Raw genomic sequence first — 27,149 nt, forward strand, 5'->3', positions numbered from 1 at the left:
CAAATATTTATATATTTAAAATTTTGATTTGGTTTTTAAAAATATATGATACAGTTCCAAAAATTAAATTAGATAAAATGATTTTGAATTTTTAAATAAGTACTTGAAAGCAAAGTTAGTGGTTTTAAAACCTTATTGACAAAAAATCTCTTAAAAAAAATACAATCATTTGAAATAAATTTAGGCATCCACATCATATTACCAATTTGTTTTTGGTTTTATTTCTAGATATTTGTTTCTTCAAAAAGAAATCTACATTCTCAAGAACCATATGCTAACAAAAACAAGGACATAATTGTTTTAAAGAAATATTTCCACAAGATTTATTTTAGCTGCATATTTGTTTCATCATGTTCTTAGAAATAGGTTTGAATTGTTTAAAAAATAGTAGAAATTTCATGTTTTTAAAGTTCATGAATGTATAATATAATTTTGATCAGGCATTTCAATATCAGTTACTGGGTGAGAAATCTATATATATATTTTGTAAAATCATTTAAGATTGAGATGGAATGAAGAGTTTAGATTATACAACAAAGCAGATGAGATTTAAATACTCATAAAATATAATTTTATCCAATTATAACATGTTGGGTTTATTATTGCATAAGAGATGGAATTTCTTATTAAATAGTAGAAATCGAAGATATATCTAAGATCTTTAGAAGTTATACAAATAGTTTATTGACAAAAAACATTTGTAAGAAAATTACCATAAAAAAAGATTTTGGCTAGGTTTCATTATTTTCTAATATTGTGTGTAGATATTTTTTATTATTATAAAAAAAATTGATATTTTTTTAATATCATGCAAATAAGTCAATTATTGGTAGAATTTTAAAATTTCTCATCATTGAGAAATTTTCTAACAACAATCTTAGAGAATGGAAGATATTTGAAAAAATTTATTTTAAGAAAATATAATATATTTCAAAATTTGGATACCACAACTTATTCCAATAATATAAGACTATAATAAATATAAAAAGATATAAGCTAATAAAGAGAAGAGAGCATTTTAAATCTTTGCGTCAATTCTGAGAACAAAATCTCAGAATATATTCTTTACAGATGCACCTTAAATCTTATCAATAGAATTTTGTAATTTCTTATTACCTATTCCAAAAAAGCATTTATAAAAATATAAAAGTATATTGTAAGTGAATCTTAAAAATATATACATCCAACAGATTTTGAACCTATACATGTAAAATACATTTCGAATTTTTATCTTGTTCTTCCAAGATCTATAATGTTGTTCAAATGATCAATTGACATGGCACAATTGTTTCAGTGTTTTTTTTACACACACAAATATTTCAGAATAAGCCCAATGTCCTCTCCTGAGGATTGTGCACATCAAAGGTTACCATCCTTAGCAGTCTGACATGCAGTTCCCAAGGAATAGAGCAATGCCGCACTAGAGAATCTATGGAGTATACACCAGAATCCAGGTGTAACTTTAAAGTACACATTATAAAACAATATTGACACTATAGTCTTGGTCTCAAATGCATCATTGAGTCTGCAGGAAGTCACACCTATGCAGAGATCCTTATGCATCCCATTGTGGAGTCAGTCTAGTAGGCCTCTTCACTATATATGAAACTACACTACAATAATTAGCATTTTTTTTACCATGTGTTTCAACTTGTCAAGTGTTACAACCATCAGCAAGGTGTACATCAAATTCACCTGTTTTACTCATTAATTCAAATTTCAGAAATTCAATTTCAGGTACTTATTGTACTCGTATTTTACAAATATGTTGGCTGAGAAGTTATCTACAGCATGACCAAACCTCAGAGCTGCCCGCATATGCATCGTTTCATAAAGACTGGATGGGATGCACATGTCACAAACTAATCAAGTGTTTACCAGTTGCCCAAAGCCACAACCTTCATATGCAGGAACATCTTAACATATGAAAAGCCTTAATATTAGTTGTTCAAGCATATCCATCTACAATCAACTTCTCGTCCATCACTGACCTGAACATAAGCAAAAATAAGTACACAATTACCTCACTGAACTTGCGTAACAAAAACCCCTCGAAGGTACTCAAGTGCCATTCTTGAACGCGCTCAGTTACATAACTAAAAGCTACACTTCATACTCTATTCTGTTTTAAAAATAAAGAGGAGTATTCCACTGATAGTACCTTATGCGCTGATGTGCTTCTACCCCGCGGACTTGGTTTCCATTTACTGAAATTTGCCCCTGAAAAAGGCCAACTAAATCACTACAGGAAGTTACATCAACGATTAAACTTGGCCACTATGATAATATTCATAAGCTTCTCATGCAGCATTTCATAACCAAAGTACCAGCTGTTGAAGTAAATAGACTGAAGGAAACTAACAAGTCTATCTGATACAGATGCAGGTTCGACTCTTGTTTGCACTCGGTGAATGTGGACATCACAAATGTCTAACAAAAATAATCCGTTTAGGTTAAGTACTGCTCACCAAGTTTGTTCATGCGTTCTCTTGAAATGAAAGTTCTTCCCCAACATTGACACGGAGGCAACCAGAGCCCTAAACCAACTGTTTCGAACTAAATCTCTCCCAAACTCCAAGATACAGCCCCATGGAAATTCAAGCTGTGACTGTCCACTTCGATTTCCAGGTTTAAGACACATCCCAGTGAACCACAATGACGAGTTCTCCGTCTGGCACCTACGCGAAGTGGTCCCTCCAGTCCCGTCCCAGTGATTCCTATTAGCACCAAGGAAGCATTGTGTGATGATTAACAGCGTCTCAGTGAAGCTTGCAGCTTCATTTAGGTCTCACTTCCCAGTTGAGATCTGCAACTCGGGCTTCCAAAGAGAACGAGAAATGACAGAGAGTGTATTATCCTGAATTCCCTGCACTCAAGCTTCTTCATTCAAACGTCCGCAGGACATGCACCGTGCTTAATCACAATGTGAACTCTTGTTGGTATGTGAAGGGACAGCTGGGCAATGCTATATCAGGAAGTATCCACCATGTCTTAAACCCAAGGAGTCCATCCCTCATACATGTTTGAAAGGTTATCAATCCCTGAAGCTTGACGCAGCAAAATATCCACTTGCTCTGCCACCCCATGTTTTCTGCCACAACACAACATAATACTTGCATATGAACACATAATCGTCGGCTGACAGAGCGCGTAGTGAGATATTAACATAATATGTGCTACTGACAACTGTAATAAGCCTAAATATTAGAAAAGTACCTGCTGCCGTCAGCTTCCTGTCCCTCCAACTTCATCTGAACACGCTTCAGAACCGAGATTGCGTATGCATTTTTCCCTGCATGTCATGTAATGAGTGGTCAGAAAGCTGCCTTATAAAGAATTAGCGAAATATGATTCTAGTCCACAAAGATTATGTGGAACTTCAAAACGATTTCCGTCAAGAGACGTGCTGATACCTTTGAAAAGCTGAGTACGAGTAGCTGTGTCTGTTCCAGGCACTTTAAATTCTCTTGGATGGGCAAGTCTGTGTAGGTCCCCTGAACTTGCGTCAGCCCCAACATGATGTTCCAATTTGATATCAGCTGCAAATACTGAGGGCTCCTTGTCACTGGAAGAGTTTAAACCAATCTGTTGAGACCTTACGGGAGTTGATGTGGTACTTGATGCTGGTAGACTGCTAAGGTCTAAGCTTGTGCCATCGACATCTGAATTAACACCTAAATTTGATGTATCTCCTGAAGTCTCCTTGCTATGGCCAATATCAAGAAGCGCATGGTGAACTTCTGCGTTGGAATCCCCATTTTCCAACGCCTTCGACCCTCTGTAAATTTCAGGAGATGAGCCTGTCATGAGACTGTCCGCATAAGTAACAGAATGCCCACTATCAGGCGGAGATATCCAACAATCATCAGATACCTGAAAAACTGGCATCTCATCCCCAGTAGCCAAAATGGACTCCATAGTGGACTTGCCAACCAAATCAGTTTGAGCAAATTCTTCATTAGTATCTGGCTCAACAATAACAACTTGTGAGGATCTATCTTCCTGGTTCTCCCCGCCCACTCCAGCGAGAGCCTAAACAGACCACAGGGAAAAACACATAAGTAATTTACACACATCTGCATAATGTATGTAACAGCTATTTTGTACAAGACACCACTTCCCAACCTCATCCTAGAGCAACTGCCTATCAATTTAGAAGAACACTGAAATAAAGAGGATGCAACTTCCACACGACAAGCTAAATGATTTCTCAAAAGATGCAACAGAAGGAAAAATGGCTAGATTCCTACAAAAAGATCATTAGTAACTAAATAGTATGCTAGATCCATAGTAAGACATGGAAGAGCCATAGGTAGACCTTGTGCAGAAATCCAGCATCTGAACTTGCAGTTCGAATGAGCTTGCTTAAGCAGGAGTGCAAGTTCTTCACGGCGCTAAGAAGGCTTGAAATTGTTTCACTCAATACTGCAGATGTTTCTTTCAGGCTAGAATGATTTTGAACTGCCGCGTTGTGACCATACCCTAAGCTTCTATCCACCATGCTCTCCGTTAATGACACTCCCGAAGATGACAATCGGGCCAGACTACTTGCAAGAAGCGCTCCAGATGTCAGCAACGGTTCGAGTGGGAGGATCAACTCATTAACCTGTCCATATGGATTTTTTTTTTTTTCAATCAGAAAATTCAAATCTGAAGAGGATAATACTATAATAAAATGTTCTTCCAAATTACAGGAGAAAGAACTATCTCTTTCAAGAAACATAAATTTGGCAGCATCATTTGACCTGGTATAAATACACTCAAGTCCTTACCTCATTGAGCTTAGTCATGAGACAAGCATGCTCAGCAGCCCCCTCTTGAGCCAGGCCATGAACATCCTCTGCACCCTCAGTTCCCTCTGTAATTGCTAATATCTGCAAGTATTCATAATGTTGACGTGTTAGAAATTGTAGTTAGATATATAAAAAGGAGGTGACGCAATCTAGCTATCAAATCTCAGTGAATACCAGAGTCCAGGTTCATGACAATCTAAACAGAACGGGTCTTGGAGATTGAGAGGCATTTGGAACGTCTAATTCCCGCAAGTTTGATATAACACAGTTCCTAGTGAGATAACTGTCTGTGCCAGTCACAGAGTTACAAATAATTTTTCCTGATATAAACTCTACTGAAATTAGTGAACCGTACAACTCCTACAATATACTACAAGAAATGCTACATAAAATTTTTTAGCCCAAAAGAGAAGGTACCTCATCCAGCATCTGCCCAGCGTCAGAGGTAAGGGCAGTGTGACTTTTAATGATGTTGCTTACTGCTGACCACCGCGTGGCTGCCTCCTTTATCCAGGCTTGAAGGTTGCGAATTGAGACTTTGACTTCACCTTCACAAGTTCAAATACATAAACAGGTCAAAGAAGGCGCCTAACTACAGATGAATAACACCTTACGCAAACAGTGTCACACAAACGAAAGATAAAAAAAACAGCAGAGCTTACTCCAAGAAAAGGATAAGGTTAAATGTCGATGTATTAAAAGGTAATGTAGGTCAGATACCTGAAGCAGACTCAATTTCTGAGGATACTGCTTGGAGTTCATTAGCAACCTTAGACAAATCTGCTCTCGCAGATTCTAAGTGCACTAAAGCTGATTGCCACTCTGCTTTTGATCCTGTGTCGAAAATGTACACATTAATAAACGAAGCAGATTTTGAAAGACGAAGTTCCCATGCATGCTAGATCGAAAATATTGGGTACTGGAAGGACTTGGATAACCACCCATACTGATCACGAACTTGCAGATATAGCCATCCAAAAATGTGTAATGCATAAGCAACATCTGATAACAAAATGTAAACACATGAAAGTAAACATAAAACTTACTAGAGAAAGAAATATACGCGGACCCGAGTCGAGTAACAACTTCAAAGTACGTCTGCTGCCACATCCTGCCTCTCTCCTTGTTTGATTGCAGTCCATCACCTGGGGAGATGGATAGAAAGCCATCTCGAGAAGCTTCAAACTTGAGGATTGATTCAGAGATTCGTAGAATGTTGACAGCTTGTTCATGATTTGATCTTAGCAGTTGACGTCTTCTGTGAAGATGGTCATAAAATTCAGATGGAATTCCAGTCCTGCGTCCTGTACTAGAGAAACTGGCGCTTGCGGAGGTCCACGCAGATACGAGAGCCCGCTTAAGATCTTCCTCTGCTGCCGAACCCGCCATCTCTCGTCCCTGCACGGAAAAATGAAGTTTTGATCTGTGAGGATTTCTCTTGTTGCGAATCAATCAAGCGTAACGATACGATCATAACGTTTCCTGTCAGAGAACAATTTCAAATGTATTTCACACAATAACAAGTAACCAGCAACTGACCTGCAGCCCTTCTGTAGCCTGTCTAATTGTAGCTGTTGCTGCATAAAGGTTCTTCCGTATTTGCTTGCGATCCCACCATGCCACATCAACACCTTGTTTATCACCTCTCATGGACCTTGGTGCACCTAGCGGTTGATTTTGAAGTAGCGAGTCAGACAAGATCATTTCGTTTAACCATTCCAATTGAGCTGCTTCCAAATGCACCTTATCGAGGGCTTGCAATCGTTCCTCCGCCTGAATTCAAAAACCTATGATGAAATATTGGAAAAACCAGAGTAATTCAAACAGCATAAAAAGTAGCGATGGCAAATACGACATCACTAACACTAAGAGAAGATGAAGCTTTTACTCGATATCAGCCTAGAGTAGCTTAGAAACATACTCTATAAAAACGTTTCTATCAGGCAAATATATTAAGAATGAATCACTTGCCTGAGATCTCAAAGTAACTGCAGCTGCATTTGCAGCTTTTACAAGATCATGAGCATTACAGTGATCACGAAGCGACCTCAATGCCTGCTCAGCTGCTTCCCCAAGTCGCCAATTGTCTTCTAAAATCTCATTGTTACCTGCACAATAGCACTTCCATCCATTAGCTGACTATCAAAATATATCATTAGTAACAAATTTGGCACTTATGGTGCCCATAATGATGGAGAGTATAGAGGCATAGGACATGTAGCATTCTTTCCAAACGTGATCGTCAACTAGGAGATCGTAATATCACTGCCTTAGCAAAAGGTTTTATGGTGATGACACTAAAATCTATGTAAAATTTAGTGAGTTAGATTAAAACCTGAATTTGCTGTCAGCGGATGTGTCTCTTTTACACATAACAGCAACACAGCCATTAATCGGTACACTAGGTACTGTCCCAAAAACCAAAGAAGACGACCTTTGAGCCTCATCTCAAGCTGCAGCACATGCTCAGACGGATCCTGGATTGCATTGATGCAAGAATCAAGAAGTCCTTCAATTACCCTTACTTTCCAAGCAAAAAAGGCCTTCTCCTGGGACAAGTGGGGAACTCTCCACACGTTGCCGGTGTCTTCTGATGTTTCCAGATCAAACTCATTCATCAGGTTGTAATGATCCTCATCAGTAACCTCCCGCAATAATGATGTCAAACCCTGATCGAGACTTTCCAGTCGTGAGAACAACTGAGCGAATGCTGCAATCAAGACCTTTCCTCGTCTAATGTGAAGATCAGAATCGGTATTCAGGTCCATCAGCATATTGTATCGCTGTACTATCTCTTCGAACGACAAATCCTTTCGCCCAGGAAGGTCCGCCTGACTGTAATCAATATCCTCCCAGGAATAGTTGTCCATCCCCTGAGCTCCAGCGTCGTTTTGAGATTCGAAATTCTTTGGTCGATTTGCGCTTGAATCCATGTGCTGCTGGATCAATCTATCAACATTTTCACGAACATGTGTGAAAGCTGTGAAGGCCTCCATCATCCCAGCATCCTGAGAGATGACTGCTGACAAAATTTCAGGGAAAACAGAAACCGTCATCTGCTGGAAAAATTCTCCAAGTACAGATACACATGCACTCAATCGCGGGCCCCACTGAGACGTTCTTGAAGTCAGTGGATTCATCCGTAAACGAAATCCAGACTTTACGCCTCCAAAAAAACTTGAACCTAACTTACCCACTTCTACAACAATATCCGCTAAGAACATCCACTTATCTATCAAGGTATTCAACTCAACAAGAGACCATTTATCTGGTTGGACTTCATCTGGGCTATCTGAAGCACCACTCTGCTTTCTAAAATGAAATTGCAACTTCTTCAAAGCTTCCCAGTTCTCATTGTAACGAGTTGATGAAGTCTTATATAACAGCAAAATAAGCTTGCTCTGATTCTCTTCTGCTTCATTTCCGTAATCTATTGCCAAGTTTTGAAGCTGGGTTAATGCTGTGGACAGAAACTGATCCTTGGACTTCCGCAGAGTCTCTGGATTGGCGACAGCTTCATGATTGTCAAGATCTCCCCTCAGTTTCTGCAGGTCTCTGTATAATCGTTCATAACGCGACCGCACCTCGTTGTACTTCTGTTGGATAGACTCATCTTGCAGGCCATGACATTGCGCAATCAAGTCCCCAGCCCGCCTTTTTGCTACAACCAGTACATCAGGTGAGAGATCTTGGGATAACACCTGTAAGACCTCAGCCCAAGAATGAACATGACTGCTGGCAATATAATTAGCTGGAACCAACTTCTGGAGGGCTAAAGAGTATGCCTTCATACTCTTCACAGCAATCAGGAGTGCCTCCTGACGTGCAGCTGTCAGTAGGGCGACCTCCCGGTCAATCTCCTGACAATGTACTTGGGTAGCTTCGGGAATGATTGCCAGAGGCGCCCCAACAGACAGCACAGCTGATTTAAGGGACAAGGTCTCGGGAGAGCTTACAACCTGAGCAACATTCTCAAACTCTGGTACAGAACCGAGGCAAAGCGCTTCTAGTACAGATGCATGCTGTTTGACCCAGAGAATCAGTTTCCTAGCTTCTTCAATTATTAAAGCTTTGGTCTTGTCAAGCTCTTGAGCCTGAGCAGTAAAGACCTCTTGCGCTTTATCATGATCTGACGTGGCCTCCATAAACAACGACATGGCTGCACCTTCGGCATGCAGAGCTACACGTCGCTTCTGTTCTGCTTGAGAATACAATGCTACAGCTTGCTCAAGTCTGTCATCCGCTCTAACGAGGCTCTCTAACGCCATAGCAGCAGCAGGTAATGTCGACAGAAGTTGATCATGATGCTCCTGGAGAGGTACTCGAATTTCCTGCAACCGAGATGCAAAGAGGCTCAAACTGACTGCAAGCTCCATGCCTTTGCGCTCTTCACCTCCGATAACAGCTTCATCATGACCATCTCCCCGCATCCACTCCACCAGTGGATCCCAAATAAAGACTTGCAATAGCATTAGAAGCACATCTTTATTGCTCTGCAGCACCCGTAAAACAGCTTCACAATTTTTGCGAAATACCCCTTCAACTCCTGTCAGACCCAGAGCTGCTTGTATAGTATGAGTGAGACGGAAGGGCACAATCTCAGGAATTTTGAGCCGAAGACCCTTGTCAAAGCAAACGTTGTAATCAATGTGAACTACATCACCTGAACGGAAATCTACCAAAATATTGTCCAAATGACGATCACCGAGGCCCAAGATGTAGCCTACGATACTTATCACTGCGACACTACCAGAAAAACGGTCAAGCTTAGCCCTGAAAGAACTGAGCCCTTCACTCGCACACCAGAGTTCATTGTGCAACAGTTGTCTAGGGGTCTCCTTGACCAGCTCCAGTAGCACATTGCGCTTCACATCCTGTGGCCAGTCACGACGAGAAATGACTTTGCGCAAGCCCTTCTCCTTCAAAGCAGGTATGATTTTGCCGTAGAATAGATCACTAGGGCGCGGAACTGATGACACTCCATGGTTGAGGTTTGTCCCGGATGCAGCAACCGATCGTTCCTGCCAAGCCTTGTACACACTGTACATACTGGTCAGATCTTCAATCCATTGTATCAGACCCGCCCGTCCATTGATTGGAGTGACAGAATAATGCCTGACAACGAGTACTCGACGTCGAGTTTCGCAGCGGCTTAGAAGCATGGAATTCACTGCCTGTAATAGCTGCATTATGCGAGCATCTAGACGAAGGTCCTCTCGGCCCTTGAGAAGATAGGGATAAACATTACCATCAGACCCCACTATCTGAAGCTTCTTTGGCTTGGTTTTCGTGGAAAGGACAGTGACATGGCTGCTGAAAGAAGCAACAGTTATAATATCGGGTTGATGATAATTGGTGATTAGAGACCCCTCCTCCTTGGGAGACGTAAAAGAATCTCTATCTACAATTGAGGAATGAAATCCAAGTCCAGGCATTGGTGCCTCTGAGGACTGTAGCGATGTTAGGCCAGGAGAAACTTCACTCAGCAGAATAGTTGACTTCTTCTGATGGCTAACTAGTTCAGCAGTTATCATGTCAAAAGGCCGCCAGACACCTGAAAGAGAAGCTGATCCCACTGGAGGAGCCTTGAATACTTCTATAGCTCTTTTCAAAGAGCTCCCAAATTGTTCTTGAAACCAAGATTGTCGAGGATTATCTGGTGGCCTGGATGTAGAAGCAAGGCGACGCTCAAGAGCAACAATTACAGGGGCCATCATTGCTAAATATTTGGTTGCATTTATACGGACTTTTTCGTTGTGACTAAGTGTTGCATTTTCTGCCACTCGAGCAGTTTCATGCTTCAAAGTGGTGATTCGTCGCATTACATCTGCAAAGCAAATTTCATAGTTTATTATACCAACAATGAAAGCATATTTGTGCTCAAAGAAATGCCAGAACTCGTATAATGTAGCAAATGCTCTACATATGATTTTAAGTTGTATTGTAACAAGTTGCAAATAAGAACCAAACCTGTTCGAAGATCTTGTAGTGTGCTCAACCACTGCTCATCCCAAAATACTGTGATAGCACCCAATTCCGCAATCATAGACTTCACATCTCTGGCCAATTTCGGATGTAACTTGATCTACAAGAAAATGGTTATTATTCTTAGCTTTCCAGAAAGATATTTTCAACCTGGACAAATTTGGCAATGCAAAAAAACCAGAAGGGATAAGGGAGCGATAGATCTTATTCGAATTTCAATGATTTTTCCTGATTTGAAGGCAATTGCTCCCATTATGACCACCGTCAGCAGCGAAGGGAGAGTGACATAACGAACAGATTGAAGGAGATCAAGACTAGGAACTAAAGCAATGGGATTTACCAGGCCATCTCGGAGGTCTTTCAGCTCTTCTGATAAGCCTTCGTCGCTTCCATTCATATCCACCAGCAATGGATACACTATTGCCCACGGTGATAAATTTGCAGAAGCCATTAATAAGCTCTTAAGTTGCTTTCGAACTCTGGACTCTGGGTGGCTGCTTAACCGAGCCAGAATCTGAGCCGAAATGGCCTGCGCACAGTTTCATTTCGAACATACAAGTTTGAAAAATCATTAGCGCATAATATCTGCTTATCACGAGAGGTGGGGTTTAAATTTCATTTGTGCAAATATTAAATTTCTCCATGAATGATAGCAACCTAGCAGATAAGGTTGATGGAATTCACCGTCTTCAATCTCCACATGACACATTCCTATGTGCTCTAATCATTAGTTGGTGATTCTATGAAGTAAAGGGAGTTGATTTGAATTACCTGCCAAGAAGACGGTGGCACAGACAACAAGCCTTGTTGTTGCAGAAAGTCTTCAAGCTCAACACCATAATTAACAATGATCCGCAATAGATAAAGAGAAGCACTAAGCATGCAATCTTCTCTGATGGGTTTGACATCCGCTGGCAGGGCACCTCGCGATAGTTTCTGATTTGATAATAACAAACACTGCAAAAAGCCTTTTGCTGAATACGAATACAAATTCACTTTTCTGCACCTAAAAGCCCACCATATTCGCATCAACTCAGGAATCACAGGAGTTACAGACCACGACGATGAGTTCGTCTGTAATAGTTGTTGTAATTGCAAAGACAGAAGATAGGATGGCGGTTCTCCCTCAATATCTTCAGATCCAGCAGACATGCCCGCTGCTATGAACGCAGTTACAATCCGTTGGACGCAGTTATCCACATCTTTTCCACCCTCCAAAATGAAATGGTTTAGGTTGTCACCGCTAGGGCCTGCGGCAACTCTAGAGACAATGGCGAATATATTTGTTATTTCCTCGCGTGTAAGTTCATTACTATTCTCACTTGTTTCTCCATCAATCAAACTCAAAAAACTACATGAGCTCTTCGAAGCTAAAGTCTCCGGGTTGTGAGATCCTTCTGCATAAGTAAAACACCAATATCCATAAGAGAACCATGCTTTTGCCATTTTAGGTAAACATATAGTCGCGCCTTTAATTGCCGCCCCTGCAATCCGCTGAATAACTGACTTCAATTTTCCGTTAGAGAACAAAGAATGGTCAACTTCACTGTCACTTGCATTGAACCCTAGACTTGCAAGCACTTGTAGCATGTTGGACTGTGCAGAGCTGGCACGTAGCCATGTTGCAAGCTTCAGGCATGCCTTAGCATTGGTAGATTCCGTCCGCTCTTCACGGATAGGATACTCGAGACATGAACTAATCTTGTCTTCAACAAATTGCCAGAGTCTCAATAAAGCATCATCCTGCTTCTCTTCAGCATGAAGTAAAAGTATATCTTCATATTCCCATCGTCCTGAAAGAGAGGGTGGGTTTGGTGAGGTGTTCAATCCAAGATTGACTGAGGTGACTTGCAAATCAAGAACCTCGTCCAGTAGTCGGCGCGCAAGCTTCAGATTTGATTGTTTACGAGCCAATCTCACAATTTGTTGTTGCAGCTGAAGAGTTCTCAACGACCTTGGACAGACCTCACGATAAACACGTAACAAATTAAGCCATGGCTGAGAATCTTGATGCATATGATCCAGTGGCCAGCCAACACGTGGGGGAAAATGAGAAGTAAGTTCACTTAGACGCTCCTCCGAAAGATTTTTGTCCCTGAAAGCTTCATACACCCGAATGCATTCTAATTGCATCAGATAAGGAGTTGCTTGAGCTAAGCCATCCAGCATGGCCACCTGGGAACAATCTTCAACCATTGCTCTTGCTAGTGCAATCTCTGAGGCAACTCTATCACTTTTTGTGCTCTGCTGCAGCATCACTTGCAGTATCATTTGCTGACTTCTATGAAGTGATTGCCAAGGATCTGCAGTCAACTCACTCCTACTTTGAGGAGTGAGGTCTAGGTAGCCCAAGGCTCCATGCGTATCCCCTGCATCAAAACGAGCAAGGGCGTAAACAGCATTCATATCATTTCCAGATGTCGTAAGAGCACCGCAGTACGTTTTTCCAGCATGATTTGCTCGTAAAAGTTGCAGTTCCTGTACCCATTGATCAAGTGATTCCCAGTCTGCAAGGGCCACATAGCTTTCAACCGTTCGTGCAATTATGAACTGTATACCATCAGCGCCCATCATGGCCAAAGCATCGTCGAGTTGAATAACATGATTGTATTGTGCGAGTGCCTTCTCATACTGCCCCTTAGCTTGGTAAGTTAAACCATCTAACCATGCAAAAGGCCCCATTGAAGTATTTGTCTTGGGAACGGAGAGATAGTCCTCGACCAATACTGGTGCAAAAGCTGATTTAACCCACACCTTGAGCCCTTGCAGAGCATCAGCTTCATGTGATCGACAGAGCGCAAGAGAAATATGTTGTATGACTTTTGCCAAATCGCCCTGGATGTTTCCTCTCATGTTGTGGCTATTTTCTGGCAAAAGTTGACCCCGGGATTCTCTCAAAGATGAAGGGATAAGTGTTCTCAGATCCTGCAGATGAAGTGATGCATGGACAATTGTGCCTGCATGACATTGAGTGACAACGCTAGCATTTATGAACGCCTCCCTAATGCGCGCAAACCAGTCCTCACAAACCTGAAAAGGAACAATTCAACAGTTAGAAAAACTTGACTTGCTGGCAAAACCATGTGTCCCTCATGATGTTTATGCAAACCTTTCTTATAATGATTATGACAGTTTCAGTTGTAAACCAGAAATTCTAAAAAAGTTGTATCTGAGTGAACACTCAAGCTGCCACTAACTGAACAATAAGCAATGAAATTTCACTACCGTTCATGCTAGCACCAAAAGGAACATCTTTAGTGCACAAACCTTCCTGTTAGCTCGGAAAAATAGAGCGCTCAGTGTTGGTGGAGGTGGTAACACGGCAGAACCTTCATAAGAATTGTATATATCTTTCTTCAGGGTTTCCACAAACTCTAGTAAAAGACGCAACGGTAGCAATTGCACAGTAATAGAGCTAGCCAGACCTCCCATTGCTGTCTCCTTTCGTCCAAAATCTATGCGACAGAGGTGTGGAACATCTAATAGCATTCTCTCTAAGGCTGCGAATGTCTGAGTGGGACCACCCAAATGCGTCCGGAGGCGGACTGTGACACAATGGCGGGAGGCTTCCTGTACAGTCCACCATAATGCTGATAAGGTATTGGACGTCAACTTTTCTAATAGCTCGGAATCTCCACTACCATCCTCCCCTTCAATAGGAGATTCCAGCTCATCCCCTTCTATGCTAATAGCCGAAGGCTTTATCTTGCAAGGGAAGTTATATATCATTCTTTGTAGCCAGTGTACAGGAAGAACTTGTGGGCGTTGGGATAAGTAATTCAGGATCATTGACAGTTGATGACTTCGGAGATGCTGCCCCAAATGAAGATCTGACGTAGTTCGCTTACCATTGAACATATGCAATCTGCCACTGTGCGGGATGCTTAAAAGAAAGGGCTGCCGACTTTTAAGTTGTATTGCCCATCCATGAATCCACAAAGCAGCAGGTGCATAAGCTTGGAGCACCCTTTGATATAACGCATGCAGAGAGATTTCGGAGTTTTTAAGTTGCTGAAGGGCGACCAATGTAACTGGCTGGAAATGAAGGGGTTTCACAAGGTTGCTTTGCAAAATGACCTCCAAGACCACAGCCACACCTGCTCTTACTCGAGGCTCCTTATCAAAAGCCATTGTGAGTAACATGTCTGGTAACCTCGATATAAACTGCAATGTGTGCTCTTCATTGCCATCGTTGGTAATTTGCTGATTCCGAGAAACTGATTTGTTTAAAGAATTCGAGACAGCATATAATCTGAACCAATTGAGTGCCTCCAGCTTTATGAGGAGACTGGCATGCGAATCCATTGCAAGTTCAGTGATAAGACTAAAGCCAGCGACACCGTTTAAGGCAGAGATACTCGGATCTTTCCACATGTAGCTTGCCTCAGTGATATCTCCATCATCTTTAGATTTGATGAAACTCTCATCCTTTCGGTCATTTCCTTCCGAATGTAGACGAGGTTCTGAAGAAGAGCTATAAGTGCAAGGCCAATGTAGGGCTTGCCATAAGACCAACTGCACATGTGGATTCCACTGCAACGGATCCTGAAAAGGATTTAATTTAACCAATATGAGCTCCATTAAATCATACGCTTGTTCAGCTTGTGAAACTCCAAAAGTGGTGGCCTCTTTCACCACGGACTTATATGGAAGCAGCATCAGGTCAAACCTGAACAGTGTATTTATCTGACATTCAGACAAATCTTGCACTTCACCTTCCCTCTTCAAAATTTCCTCAGACCGTGTCCCACTTTTGACGGAAGCAAGCTTCCATTCTCTTAAGAATTCTAATTCTCTAATCAAACATGTACTAGCCTCTGCGGCAACTTCTTTCGAGTCATGCTGTAAAAGGAGCATGTAAGTGGCAGCGACTTTTCCTACATGCAAATAAGCAACCGTAGAAAACTGGTTGGTAATTTTCTATATTATTTTTTAGTAAGCATAGAGTGACATAAATCAATCAATAAATAAATGAATGAAATTATAGTTCCACAAGCAAGCTTGCAAAGAAGACAACCTCACCACCAGATGTGAATTAAATACCTCTGACGATGCGACTTGGGTGCAGTCGTAGGCATGAAAGAGGCGAGGGCCACTCTAGAAGCTTAGAAACAGCTTGGGGAGATAATTGCTGCCCTTGACAAAGAATCAACCTCATATTAACTTGCAGAATGATTTGTACCTGTGAAACACAGCTGCACCAGATCCATCATATCAACGTGCACAAAGAACCCCGAACTGAAAGCATATCCACAAAGCGCTTTTAAGCTGAGAGATAATATAAAACATCAGTCTACAGAATCGACAATCAAGAATATGAATCTCTTTCCACAAAAACAGGAATAAATTTCTAGCAAAAAGCAGAAAGTTATATTCATTCCAAGCAGGGATTGCACAAAACTGCCTTTTCTAAAATCTCTAATCTAATAGGGGAACGAACCTGTGATGCGCTTAATGCACGAGGAGCTTGAGACAAAGTCAAACCCAGGGAAGCATGCTGCTGCCGACTCCTCAATTTGTTTTCTGATACTGAAACTGAAAACAAGATATCAAGAGCACGAGGGTAAAACACAGCAAAGCTCTCCTTTAAAACCTCCGCAAATAGTATCAGACACCTGCACGCCTCGTTCAACCATCTGAACTGCCAAAATTTGTCACATAAGATGGCAAAGCAAGCTATCACGCGTGGCAGCATCTCCTTCGACGCATCCATCAAGAAATCATTAGAGTCTGCCTCGCCTATTCCCGAAGCTGTGGCTTGCATAATTGCCACAAAGCATGATGCGAGGGCAAGCAGCCGGTGGAGCTGCTGCAGAGTGGGAGTGGAGTGGTCATGAGCTAACTTCTCCATGTCACCAAGAAAAGTTCTTAGCAAACCTAAAGGAAATTCCGGTCTTCTGGCCCACATAAGTTGGAACTTGAGGAAGTTGTCAACAATTAGTCGACGGTCCACCTCGAGATGCTCGGGATCAAGAGCCAATCCGAGAAGCAGATCAACTATGTCTGAAAAGTAGGGCTCAAGAAGTTGACTAAACCGAACCCCACACACTGTCAGAACTCCTAGCAACAGTTGTAAAAGCGGCGTTTGATTCTCTAGAAGCTCTTCGCAGGCTTTAAGAATGGGCGGCACATGCTTTTCAGTAGCCATCACATCACCTGCACAAAAGAATGACATGAAGCAAATCGGTGAATAAAGGCTTGGTTCAATAACCAGGATTTCTACAAATCCGGCAACAACAAGGAAGGAAACTAAGGGATCATCGGTATTTCTTGTCTGTGCCCAAAATATCAATATGGAAACCACACGATGAACGTTTGGACTTGCCTGTAGCAAGAAACTCCCGCAGTCCAGCTAGCGCTAGTCCAGTAGCCTCAGTACCAAATGCGCTGTCCTTAAGGCGAGGCAAAGCCCACCCGATAAAGGGATCAGCAGGACCTCCCGAATTCTCGATATCAGTCAAAACCAATCCAGCTGACATTGCACCCAATACTCCATACGTGATAGCTGCGGCCTGCCTGACTATGAAAGCCCTACCATAAATTACAAACAATCGAGAGGTCAATAATGAAGAGAGTATGAAACAGTAAGAACTACAAATACACTACAGATTCGACATTTTACGGTAAGACAGCTCACGAAGCTCGAAGTTAGCATGCTTAAAGAGTACAAAGATGTCCTGATTATAACAGTATTCGAATGCAAATAATTTTACACAGATTTCCTGTCAAGTTTTTCACAGCTACATTATGGTGCAATCCCAAAAGTAAACAATAGCTAACGAGGTTTTCCGGGAGTAAAAAGCTGCAATCGGTGATAACAAATGTTCTAGCTAATTAGGTTTTCTTTGCAATGTAGTATTCGTTACGAAATAACCCCGTCGACTATCGTAGGTACATATCATGTTGATCGACATATTGCTGGAATACTGCAGGCATCAGATTGGCTACTTCTTTTATTTCTCTTCAAGAAGACTTGGGCACGGGATAGCTATTGCTATATATAAGCATTGAAAAAATGCAAATTGACAGTGATAATTTCCAATGACATGACATACACGGAAAATGGAAGAGTTCAATCCTATGCCTGTGGAGATTATAACACTATCGCTACATCAGACATAATTCAGCTGAAACAATCGCAAGCACCGCAAATCCTACACACTGAAAATGTCTTGACGACAAATAAGAGGTGCGCTTCGGAGGATTGAACCTGAAGTCAAAGCTTGGCAATTACAAAAGATTGTGGGAACCCAAACCCTAAAAAAATTACTCACTTATCCAAGGCAAGCTGCTCAAGCCGTCGCGCGAGAACCAGAGCAGATCGGCGGAGGAACAGTGCTGTTTCTGGCTGGCGGATGAGGCGGTGCAGCGACGCCACGGCTGCAGCCCGCGCCGCATCGTCGCCAGACGACGTCGAATTCGCAGCATCCAAAAAAGAAGACGCAGCATTAGCGACTTGATGATACTGTTGTTGCTGCTGCTGCTGCAGCAGCAACGGCGCCTTCGCTTCAAGCATGATCGAAGCAACCCAGCCCCGAGAGACACATCACCATTGGCTCCTTCCTAAACTACAACCAATAGACCACAGTCGAACAATCCTCGGCTCCCATGCTCAACAATAATGTGCCAGAATTAAGTTTCGCCCAGATGGGTCCTCACAGTCCTCAAAATTCACATACAATAAGGTTTACGTGGCGTGCATCTTGAAAGCAACGCAAGAGACCGGAAAGACGAGCACTCTCGTGACATTATCTCCGCGCCGAGAATCCCCCGTTTTTTCATCCCTTCTATTTCTTTTTTTTCTTTTCGGTTACTTTTCAACTTCTCCTCATTTTTCTTTCCCGCCATCCTGCTCTCCTTTATTGGTGAACGCCCCTTTTTGTTTTCGGAATCCTAAGCATCCCTCTGGGTTTTTTTTAGAGTGCGAGCGCTACATGCTGGAATGGTGCAGCGTTACACTCAGACGTCTAATGTTCTCCCAGTTGTGTTGATCAGAATTTTGCCAAGACCCAATTTATGTTTCTGTTTCAGTCGCGGGGAAAGTAGAAGAGAAGGAAGCAGCAGTGTCTTCAGCTCTAGCTCTGGACGGAATGCTTTAGACTCTCGAATGGTTGGGATATCGATCGGACAATCGAGTTTGAAGATAATTCAGTTCGGAAGCCTATGCTCTCAGCGTACATATATTTCTCTGATCCAAGAAAACTTCAGTTTGTTCCTCCGCATAAGCAGAATTTTTCTAGCACGGACTGTACGGCTCAACGACCTAATTTGCGGGTTGTGCCGTTAACTCCTTCGTTATAAACACAGGCGTTTCTGGAAATCTCCTAGCTCTGAAATCAAGGAATTATGTTGTGTTTTCAAGGAATCACAACGGAAGAAAACAGTGAAGGGTTTAGGGCAATTATCGCAAACAGGGTAGTGGTATCTGCACACACGACTTCTGAGAATGATTTTGAATCCATTTTTACGACACGAAAGGTTTCACGCTTTATTCAGCCTCCTCACACAGACCCGACAAGCCTGGCAGGTGTTGGATAGCAACGGACAACTTGGTTACATAGGCAAACACATAGAGGCACACACAGCACACAAGTCTTGAAGATGATGTACAGAAACATTTCACCTGCATAACGTTTTCAAGGCTTGGTCTAGTGGCAGTACCGTGAAGGTCCCACCGTTCTCTGCTCTGTGGGCCTTTACCGTATACTAAGTTATACAAAAACAGAAAAAGCTGAGTACAGCCTACAACAATGTCAGGTTCAAACCACTGAATTTAGGTAGCGTCAAATTTTTTAGCTTGTATGGTGAAAATTGAAGAACACTGCCTGGTGAGGAGAGACTTTGAAACCACACTCGTATCAATTTGTGTTTTGTTTCCCATGCAGAAAAGAAGAGAATTCATTCAACTTGTCCGTCTGCATTGTGGGATCTACTGCAAAGAGTGCAAATCACATCCCGCAGTGAGCAGCAGAACGGCCTTTATTTCTTCTGGTCCAACGTCCACATCTTTGGCCTGCCCACAGCAATAACCCACACCCAAGGTGATCTTCAGCTTGAGGCCTAACACAGCTAAATAAGACAACCGATGTACATTTCCCGCCCATGTCAACGCACAAACTCTATTAGTTGCAATCACATCGAATTCTTGAGGCGAAAGACTCTTACCTCTGCACGGAAGAGGTCAAGGGCGAAACCATTGAAGCAGCTGATGACAGCCTGTTGTACATCCAAGCCAAGGGCGTCCAGCGCCTTCACAGTAGAGAGGAGGAGTCCAGGCCGGCGGGCACAGAACATATGAATGTTGAGGGCCTGACCTTCTCTTTTCCTCACTTCCACCTATGAAACAATGTGCAAAGTAAACTATGTTCAGCATTCCAGAACTTCAGAACAGTGCAAAGTGTAGACATTTCAGAACGTCGTTGGCATTGCGAAATAAGTACTGAGATGCAATTCCAAGAAGGTGAGAAATTATAAACAACATACTCGAGGAGGCTGGGATTCAGGATTCGGCAAGACGGGGCATTCTTCTTTAACTGTAGCTGGATAACCTTGGGTGGATCGTGGAGTGGGGCTAGACGGCATCGACCGCGACTGCTCCAGCTTTGCTGCTTCCAGTTCGTTATGGATTTCATTGATGCGTTGCAGGAGCTCCTTTAGGTACTCAATCGCATCCCCCAATATGGAGGCTCTATCCATCTGTACTCCACACCCCACTGATTCGTAAGTGGACATCTCAACATACATGATGTGCAATTCAGCAATCGAGGCGGGCAACATGTTCAAAGATAGAGTTTGGAAGCACCTTTGTAATCTTAGGAACTACAGACCGTAGCGTGTACAGGCGATCGTTGAGTTTTTTGCGGCGCCTGCGCTCAGCCATGAGGTTTTTCGCAGGAAGTCCTCGTTTCCCTTTGCCGTTTCCCTTTCCAATGCTTTGATCTGCTCCATTGCCTGCGCCTTCTTCCACCTCGTAGGGCCCCCCTGAGCCGTCACCACTCTCATCCAAATCATCGTCGTCTTTGGCATCGTAGTCGTCACCATCTAATCCCATGTCGTTGGGATCATCCGATCCGGAGTTGATATTTAATCTTCCAGATGCGCTCTGCAAGTGAGCATTACGCGGATGAGGGCTGTCTTTATCCGGCGTGTCCACAGAAGAATCGTTGGAGGCACTAGTGACCACGCGTGGGGGTGACTTGCTCACTGGAGAGACAGTCCCACTAGACCCCGCACAACGGCGAGAAGCTGCGCGCTTCAAGAATAGAGTTTGCTGACCCTGACCATGGCTCCGAGTTTCCGCCCCCTTGTTTCTGTGATATGGCACAAGTTCATTCCGTGGGCCGCCAGAGCCAACAACTTTCCCAGACTTGTCTTCGCTCACTGATCGAGCGCGGTACGCATCGGAAAAGTTCGAAGGTGAGGCCATGAGGGGGAAGTTAGAGCGGACGTTATTTATGTTGCTACTGGTGATGTTGGTTATGCTTCCACCAGCGTTGATGATTCCTTGGTTGAAGCTTGTTGGCAGACCTGAGCTGAAGCTTTCCATTACGGTGCTCCGGCCGAGTTGACCGCCTGCAATCACAACCAACAGGATATCCTTCAATTCCCTACTTGAGGACCTTGTAAGTTGAGCAGGTACCATGGTTCTCATCCATTGTTGAGATGAATTTTATAAAATGCTGCGGTGTATGTGTTGAGAAACGGATATCACAAGTGTACAATTGCTGAAAAATGGGACAAGACCACAAGACCTGGAGAAAGACTTGAGAGGAGGCCAACGTTGCTCGAGCCCTGACCAGTGCAAACGAGATCCTCCAGACTGCGGTTGCTCTCAAGGCCCATGCTCAAGGCTGAGGGAGCAGGGCGGAAGCTAGACATGAGGTTGCTGCTGCTGTCAAAATTCAGCGACGACTCGAGCATTCCAAAGCCTGTGCGAGTATCGGATATCCCATATGGTAATGAGTAAGAGAGCTCCATTAAGGAGGTCTCGGGCGTGTACCACTCCTCGTCCAGCACGCCCTTGCTGAAACTTGGTGTTCCTACATTTTCCTGCACTCCAGTCTGCAAATTAGCAATCGATGGATCAACTTGATTTGGTAATCGAAGCCAACGCATAAACAAGTGCAAATCATGCTCAAGGCAGAAGACCATGGGTGTGTGGGCATTATCAGAGAAACTTACTTTGACTTCAATGTTGGATGTGCTTTGAGAGGATGTCGATACCTTCCATGAGGTCTCTTCCTCTAGCTCCAGCGCAGGATTCGAAGGCAAACTATGGGAAAATAAAATAAAAAATAAAAAAAACACATTCATGGATTTATTCCAAGTGATTTAACTCCGAACCGAGTCTTTATCAATCACAGAAACCAGCAGAACTCCTGTTCGTAATGAGAATGGTTGTTGGAAGGAAATGCAGGGGTGATCATGAACTGAACCTGATTTCTGATGATGCAGCGCCCATCCACATGTCGGAATTGGATTGCGACGCCATAGCACGTCCTCGGAAAGTTCAATAGTACTAATTGAAGAGCCGATGCCAATTCTTGACGTGTTACCAGTCCTGGTGACCTCCGTCTAGATAAAACGAAGTTCTGTCCAAGCTGGGATTTCGAAACTGAAGTTACAGCTGACGAGTCGAAGTCTTTCCTGACACACCGATGGGACAAAATCAGCAGTTTAGAAATTATGTTAGATTTAGTCATGTGCGAGGGAAGCGGAATTTGAAAGATTCAATAAGCTTGAGCCATGGTAATATCGGGTATTGCTCAAAGCAACTTCGTGAATAACTGCTGTAGGGGAAAACTATTTCATTCAGAGTATCCCCCAGCATCCAAGGTTATGATTAAAACTGTGAATTCATATCATTCACAAATCCATACACATATATATATATATATATATATATATATATGAATGAGGTAAAAGAAGAAGAAGAAGAAGAAGAAGAAGAAACAAAAAAGAAATAATAAACACAGCCCAACAGAGGCCTGAAATATTCCGTCGCCTTAGACAGTCCTTCTAGAGAACCACATTGTTAGACTGCAACATTCTTCAACCCACAGTAAAACGTGATACAGCAGCAACAGAAGAATACTTTTGTTTGCGTTTGATCATGATAAAATCACAATCACACAAATAAAAACATCAAAGCAGTGAACAATATCATGGAACCCCAACCACCAATATTCTGCGAAATGACACACAAACTCGAATTGTACTACTCGGTTAATACAAATGCAATCACCTGCCTGCAATGCTTTAAACCCTTGTTCAAAATCCTAATATCTCAGAAAGGATTGAACGTCAATACTTTCAACCAAAAATCTCATTCCTGGACCAATACAACTCCCTCTAACTCAGACGAGACAGTGAGGAGGAATAAGCAGATCTAAAGCGTTCGCACTCGTACTTTAAGAACACTTCAGAACAGGCGCAGCTTTCACTGAGATGAAAAGGGTGCATGCACTCTCCCCTCCGTAAGACCACATTCCAAATCGGCAAAGCTTTCTAGGTCGGAAAGAACTGAGAAACAAAAGAGAAGACAGACACTTGGTAAACGGCGAACTGTAGCGATGACATAACTCATAAACTTGATATCTGGCATGCACCAACAGGTTCTCACTAAACCCATCTTCCAAATGCAGGTTTCGCATGACTCTTGAAGAACCTGGTAACTGGATTGAAATCCCTCGAGGGCGAAGAACCGGTATCAAACTGTGCCTCGGCAGATATAAACACTCGCATCATGAGGGGCAAGCATCCGTCACCAAACAACAAACAAAAAGGGAGTGTAGGGTCGGGTTAAAGTCGGACCTAAGAAAATATTTGCGAACAGTACCACTAATTCAAAGTCTGGAATGAGCAGCGCATCTAGTTCAGTCCACTTTACAAAAGTCCGTCGCTAAAAAGAAGCCAAGGATCATGTGAGCCGAAAATGACATCACATTCAGGCTTTGACGATTTGAGCAGGACAGGCTCATCAAGATGCTCCTATACGTCTGCAAGGCGTGTAATGGAGCGCACAGACGGCCTCCACCACCGCCTTCTGCTGTAAGTGGTAACGGCCAGAATATGTCAACTGAAGCGATTGAACCCAGGAATCTATGTTCAACGCTTCAGATGTCTGTGTATGATCCAAAGTCGAGTTAGCAAGATTAGCGACCGACGGCTGTGAAACAATCTCGAAACCAAGAAATTAAGCTAAACTTCGTCGACTACAACCTCAGGGAGAAGAACGTCTTTGATGATCAATGGACGTGCCAACTCCACACGGCAAAATCCTGAGCGTCTAAGCTGACCGGGATATCGGCATTACCGTAAACCTCAAACTTCAGTACGTCACTTTGTGGAACATTCACAGATTACCGGCGCCGCGTTGTCATCTAAGATCAGCCATGATATTAGGCTACAAAAAATTGCCTTACGGCAAACCCAGCAGACTAAATACTGACTGACAGACCGAGGAAACTCATACGTTACACAGGCGAAGGGCAACGCGTCCTGAGGTCATCGTCAGCCCAGACGATCCAAACTATGAGTATGATTGACGTGGAATGACACACAGAAAAACGCTGGGAAATACTAAAGCTAGACCAGAACCACTGCTCAAGACATGACGCGGCATCTGATCCTGCCGCATGGCTGCATGAGCTACATGTCCATCGATGGGACGAACTTACCTGGAAAGGGTTCTGCGCTCACTAAACATGTGAAAATGATGAACCGAGCTGTTTATCAGTTCGGTATTTGGGATTGGAAGGGAAGCTGGGGACGCAATACCACGGACTTACAAACTGAAGAAGTCACCCCACATGCTAAAGGAACAAATTTTATAGCGCAATGATAAACTGAGAATTCTAGGTGTCAAAACAAATTCTAATGTCATAGAATAACAAAAACGAAAAGAGGACGAAGAGGATCGCAACCAACTCACCTACAAAGGTTCCAGTTCCGAAAAAAAAAAAAAAAAAAAAAAAAAAAAAAACTGTATCACATCCAGGCTTTAGTCGACGTACCAGCTTTACATGGGGACGTTGACGTAAGGATTCAAGGAGTTTTTTCCTTCTATTCTTTTCTTTTTTCCTATATATTCTTTTTTTTGTATTTTCGCATATGATTTCGTCTAACTAAACTACAATATTCCATGCACATTACACAAGAGAAGAATTACATTACTGAGGTCGGGTGATCATGCGTAATGATGAGTAAGTTGGCAGAGCAGCTACACCCAGCCATATTCAGAGTACACTGGAAGTACCTAACCCATGCAACGTCTGTACAAAAGCCTTGATCTACAAGACAGTCCACACACACCTGTCCTTCACGCCCTGGAAATTGACATTCTATTTACTGAAACCAAAGTTACACGACCCCAGCACTGGACTTGAAATCTAGACTCCGGGAGAAGGCTACGAAACCCAAACCCTCTTCGGCGAAGATTGGATGCCCGCAATATCTAGCACAAAATTCCGATATGACTTACCCAGGGCATAACATTATGTCCTAATGCTAGCTTAAGTACAGATATAAATTCAATCGTAATTAACATTATCAAATCAGAAGTTGATTACTCTTGAATCTCGAGGAGGAATAGATGTACTGGGACGTCATCATCCTTACTGGAGCAGGCTTGTGTTGCGACGTACACACACATATGAACAGCAGCCTTAAAGCAGTACACTCGTCGGAGTACAACTCGTAGTGATGAGGCTCACAGTTTTCTACAGCCATAAGTAACTATGCTACCATTCCCATGAACGCTGGCTTTATGAGTCTTACGAATATTGAGGGCATATGAAGCATGCAGGGCTGGGGGATTCCTCAGGAGCCAGGGGTATATTATACTGGGATTGCCATTATAGGGATTGAATTTGGTGCGTTGTACTAGGTACGAAGCAGGGTGGTGCCAATCCAATACTCTTGAGCTGGCATTCAGGACCGTAATCTCGAGGGTTGTAGATACGTGGACGTGAAGAACTGATAATTTGTCAGTTTCTTGTCCTCGGAGGAGTTATCGACACGTCCCATCTGATCATTTCTGAACATACTGAATTGAAATATTCAACCAAATCGAACCAACCCCATGTGTATACAAATATATATATACGTATAAGAACTACAGGGAGAGGGGTTCCATGAAGTGACAGCCAGTGGCAGCCGTCATCACCTCAAGATTCAAAAGTAATCGGAGTCTTTGACATTCGCGATTCAAAGTTTCTCATAGTTTTAAATTCTTGGAGAGCCTGAAGGTCTTCAAAAAGACTTGCTGGGGGTTCTCATCGGATAGAGGTTCTGCAGTTACAAGGACTATCAATGCATCTGCAATACACCGTCGGGAAGCATATGGCGGAGAAGGTTTTCAACATTGTCAAGCATCATATTAAAGATCACCAAATGCAAAGGACAGTGCTGCATCTACATCGAAGCATGACCGCAGGATGATTTTGACATGAGAAAGGTTAAACCATTTCCTGGGGGGGAACCCGGGAAGACCTTCGCAGATTTCCACCAGCGGATTCTTGACAACGTCGTTGTGGACACATGTAATCTGGGTTTTGAAGAAGGTTAGTGAAACTGGGGCTATCGTTGACGTTACCTTCACAGACAGCCGTCCTGTGGAGTCGAAACTTGTGGCCAGTTCGAGGGCACAGTTGTGCACAGTTCCAGTCAATGCACTCAGTATCTGCTCCTTTAAGTGCATTGAACCATTCACACTGTTTTCCAATATCGTACCCCGCGCGCGGAGCGGGCTTATAAATGCCGATCAAAACTGACAACAAACCTTGACACACTTGAGGACCCAGTTATCGAGAATACGTCTCCGCTCGACCGAGAGTGGGTGTATATATATATGTAAGACAGAAAGAGAGGGAGCCCAAGTATTTTCTATGAGTGAGTGAGTGAGTGAGTGAGTGAGTGAATGTGTGAGACGGACAGACAGTAAGAGAGCGAGCACAACATAGAAAGATCTTTAAACTCTTTAACAGCCTTAGATGAGATTATCCATCGGCCTACATACTACCCAAACTCGTCAAAATCCCAAATTCATGTATTTAAGTATCCAGAGCGTTCACAGTCTAACCTGCTGACCCACTGCAATCAACGTAATGACAACCTTCAAAGAGAGAGCACGGTGACGCAACTCCTACACAGGAATCTGAGAGACCTCCGACGCAGTCACCGCGCAGGCAGCAGGACAGACACTACGAGACGGTGATGGCGGGCTCAAATGGTTGTCAGAAGGGGATCGAGTTGTAGAAAAGGGGAAGGGGGTGAAAATAACCATGTCTGGATTGAAGACCCAGGAAGGGCTAGTGCTAGACGAGAGTCTGATGAAATGGAGAAGAGGGGCTGCGATCAAGGAGTGGCTAG

General features: G+C 43.0%; 2 protein-coding genes across 16 annotated transcripts; both read right to left on the bottom strand.

Annotated features, from left to right (window-relative positions):
* Positions 1-1,711: 1,711 nt before the first annotated feature.
* LOC112287799 (uncharacterized) lies at positions 1,712-18,428 on the bottom strand. 6 transcript variants are annotated; one of them, XM_090253460.1, is made up of 22 exons: positions 18,053-18,428; positions 17,104-17,309; positions 16,219-16,934; positions 15,822-15,960; positions 14,046-15,655; positions 11,550-13,808; positions 11,119-11,307; positions 10,764-10,878; positions 7,129-10,620; positions 6,765-6,901; positions 6,333-6,566; positions 5,840-6,191; positions 5,514-5,627; positions 5,211-5,341; positions 4,773-4,874; positions 4,319-4,606; positions 3,874-4,032; positions 3,414-3,778; positions 3,217-3,292; positions 2,469-3,091; positions 2,162-2,220; positions 1,712-1,991 (listed from the first exon to the last, which is right to left on the bottom strand). In XM_090253460.1, the coding sequence occupies exons 1-18, from the start codon at positions 18,292-18,294 to the stop codon at positions 3,719-3,721; spliced, it is 10,545 nt and encodes a 3,514-aa protein (XP_090109586.1). In that variant the 5' UTR covers positions 18,295-18,428; the 3' UTR covers positions 1,712-1,991; positions 2,162-2,220; positions 2,469-3,091; positions 3,217-3,292; positions 3,414-3,718. The 6 variants fall into 6 exon arrangements, with proteins under 6 accessions (XP_090109586.1, XP_090109585.1, XP_090109584.1 ...); XM_090253459.1 differs by having other exon boundaries at positions 3,414-4,032; XM_090253458.1 differs by having other exon boundaries at positions 2,162-2,234; positions 3,414-4,032.
* An 811-nt stretch (positions 18,429-19,239) lies between these two features.
* On the bottom strand, positions 19,240-27,146 carry LOC112287800 (uncharacterized). Of its 10 annotated transcripts, none has more exons than XM_090253466.1 (9): positions 26,374-27,146; positions 25,945-26,069; positions 22,214-22,424; positions 21,960-22,050; positions 21,575-21,827; positions 20,581-21,350; positions 20,262-20,474; positions 19,944-20,114; positions 19,240-19,791 (listed from the first exon to the last, which is right to left on the bottom strand). In XM_090253466.1, the coding sequence occupies exons 3-9, from the start codon at positions 22,267-22,269 to the stop codon at positions 19,708-19,710; spliced, it is 1,638 nt and encodes a 545-aa protein (XP_090109592.1). In that variant the 5' UTR covers positions 22,270-22,424; positions 25,945-26,069; positions 26,374-27,146; the 3' UTR covers positions 19,240-19,707. The 10 variants fall into 10 exon arrangements, with proteins under 10 accessions (XP_090109592.1, XP_090109588.1, XP_090109591.1 ...); XM_090253462.1 differs by having other exon boundaries at positions 21,530-21,827; positions 26,374-27,131; XM_090253465.1 differs by lacking the exon at positions 25,945-26,069.
* Positions 27,147-27,149: the final 3 nt, after the last annotated feature.

The sequence above is a fragment of the Physcomitrium patens genome, chromosome 10 (assembly GCF_059467195.1).
Source record: "Physcomitrium patens ecotype Gransden chromosome 10, ASM5946719v1, whole genome shotgun sequence".
Taxonomy (NCBI): Eukaryota; Viridiplantae; Streptophyta; class Bryopsida; order Funariales; family Funariaceae; genus Physcomitrium; species Physcomitrium patens.

Bases quoted from the DNA above. Each gene is read 5' to 3' on its own strand.
- LOC112287800 (XM_090253461.1), bottom strand. From the start codon at position 22,269: ATGGCGTCGCAATCCAATTCCGACATGTGGATGGGCGCTGCATCATCA. The intron at 21,840-21,959 runs GTAAGTTTCTCT...GCTAATTTGCAG, and splicing joins CATCCAACATTGAAGTCAAA to ACTGGAGTGCAGGAAAATGT. The intron at 21,351-21,529 runs GTCTTGTGGTCT...TTGTGATTGCAG, and splicing joins CCTCTCAAGTCTTTCTCCAG to GCGGTCAACTCGGCCGGAGC.
- LOC112287799 (XM_090253459.1), bottom strand. From the start codon at position 18,294: ATGCTTGAAGCGAAGGCGCCGTTGCTGCTGCAGCAGCAGCAGCAACAA. The intron at 11,308-11,549 runs GTAATTCAAATC...AACTGTGCGCAG, and splicing joins TGCCACCGTCTTCTTGGCAG to GCCATTTCGGCTCAGATTCT. The intron at 4,033-4,318 runs GTCTACCTATGG...TGGTCTGTTTAG, and splicing joins ATGCTGGATTTCTGCACAAG to GCTCTCGCTGGAGTGGGCGG.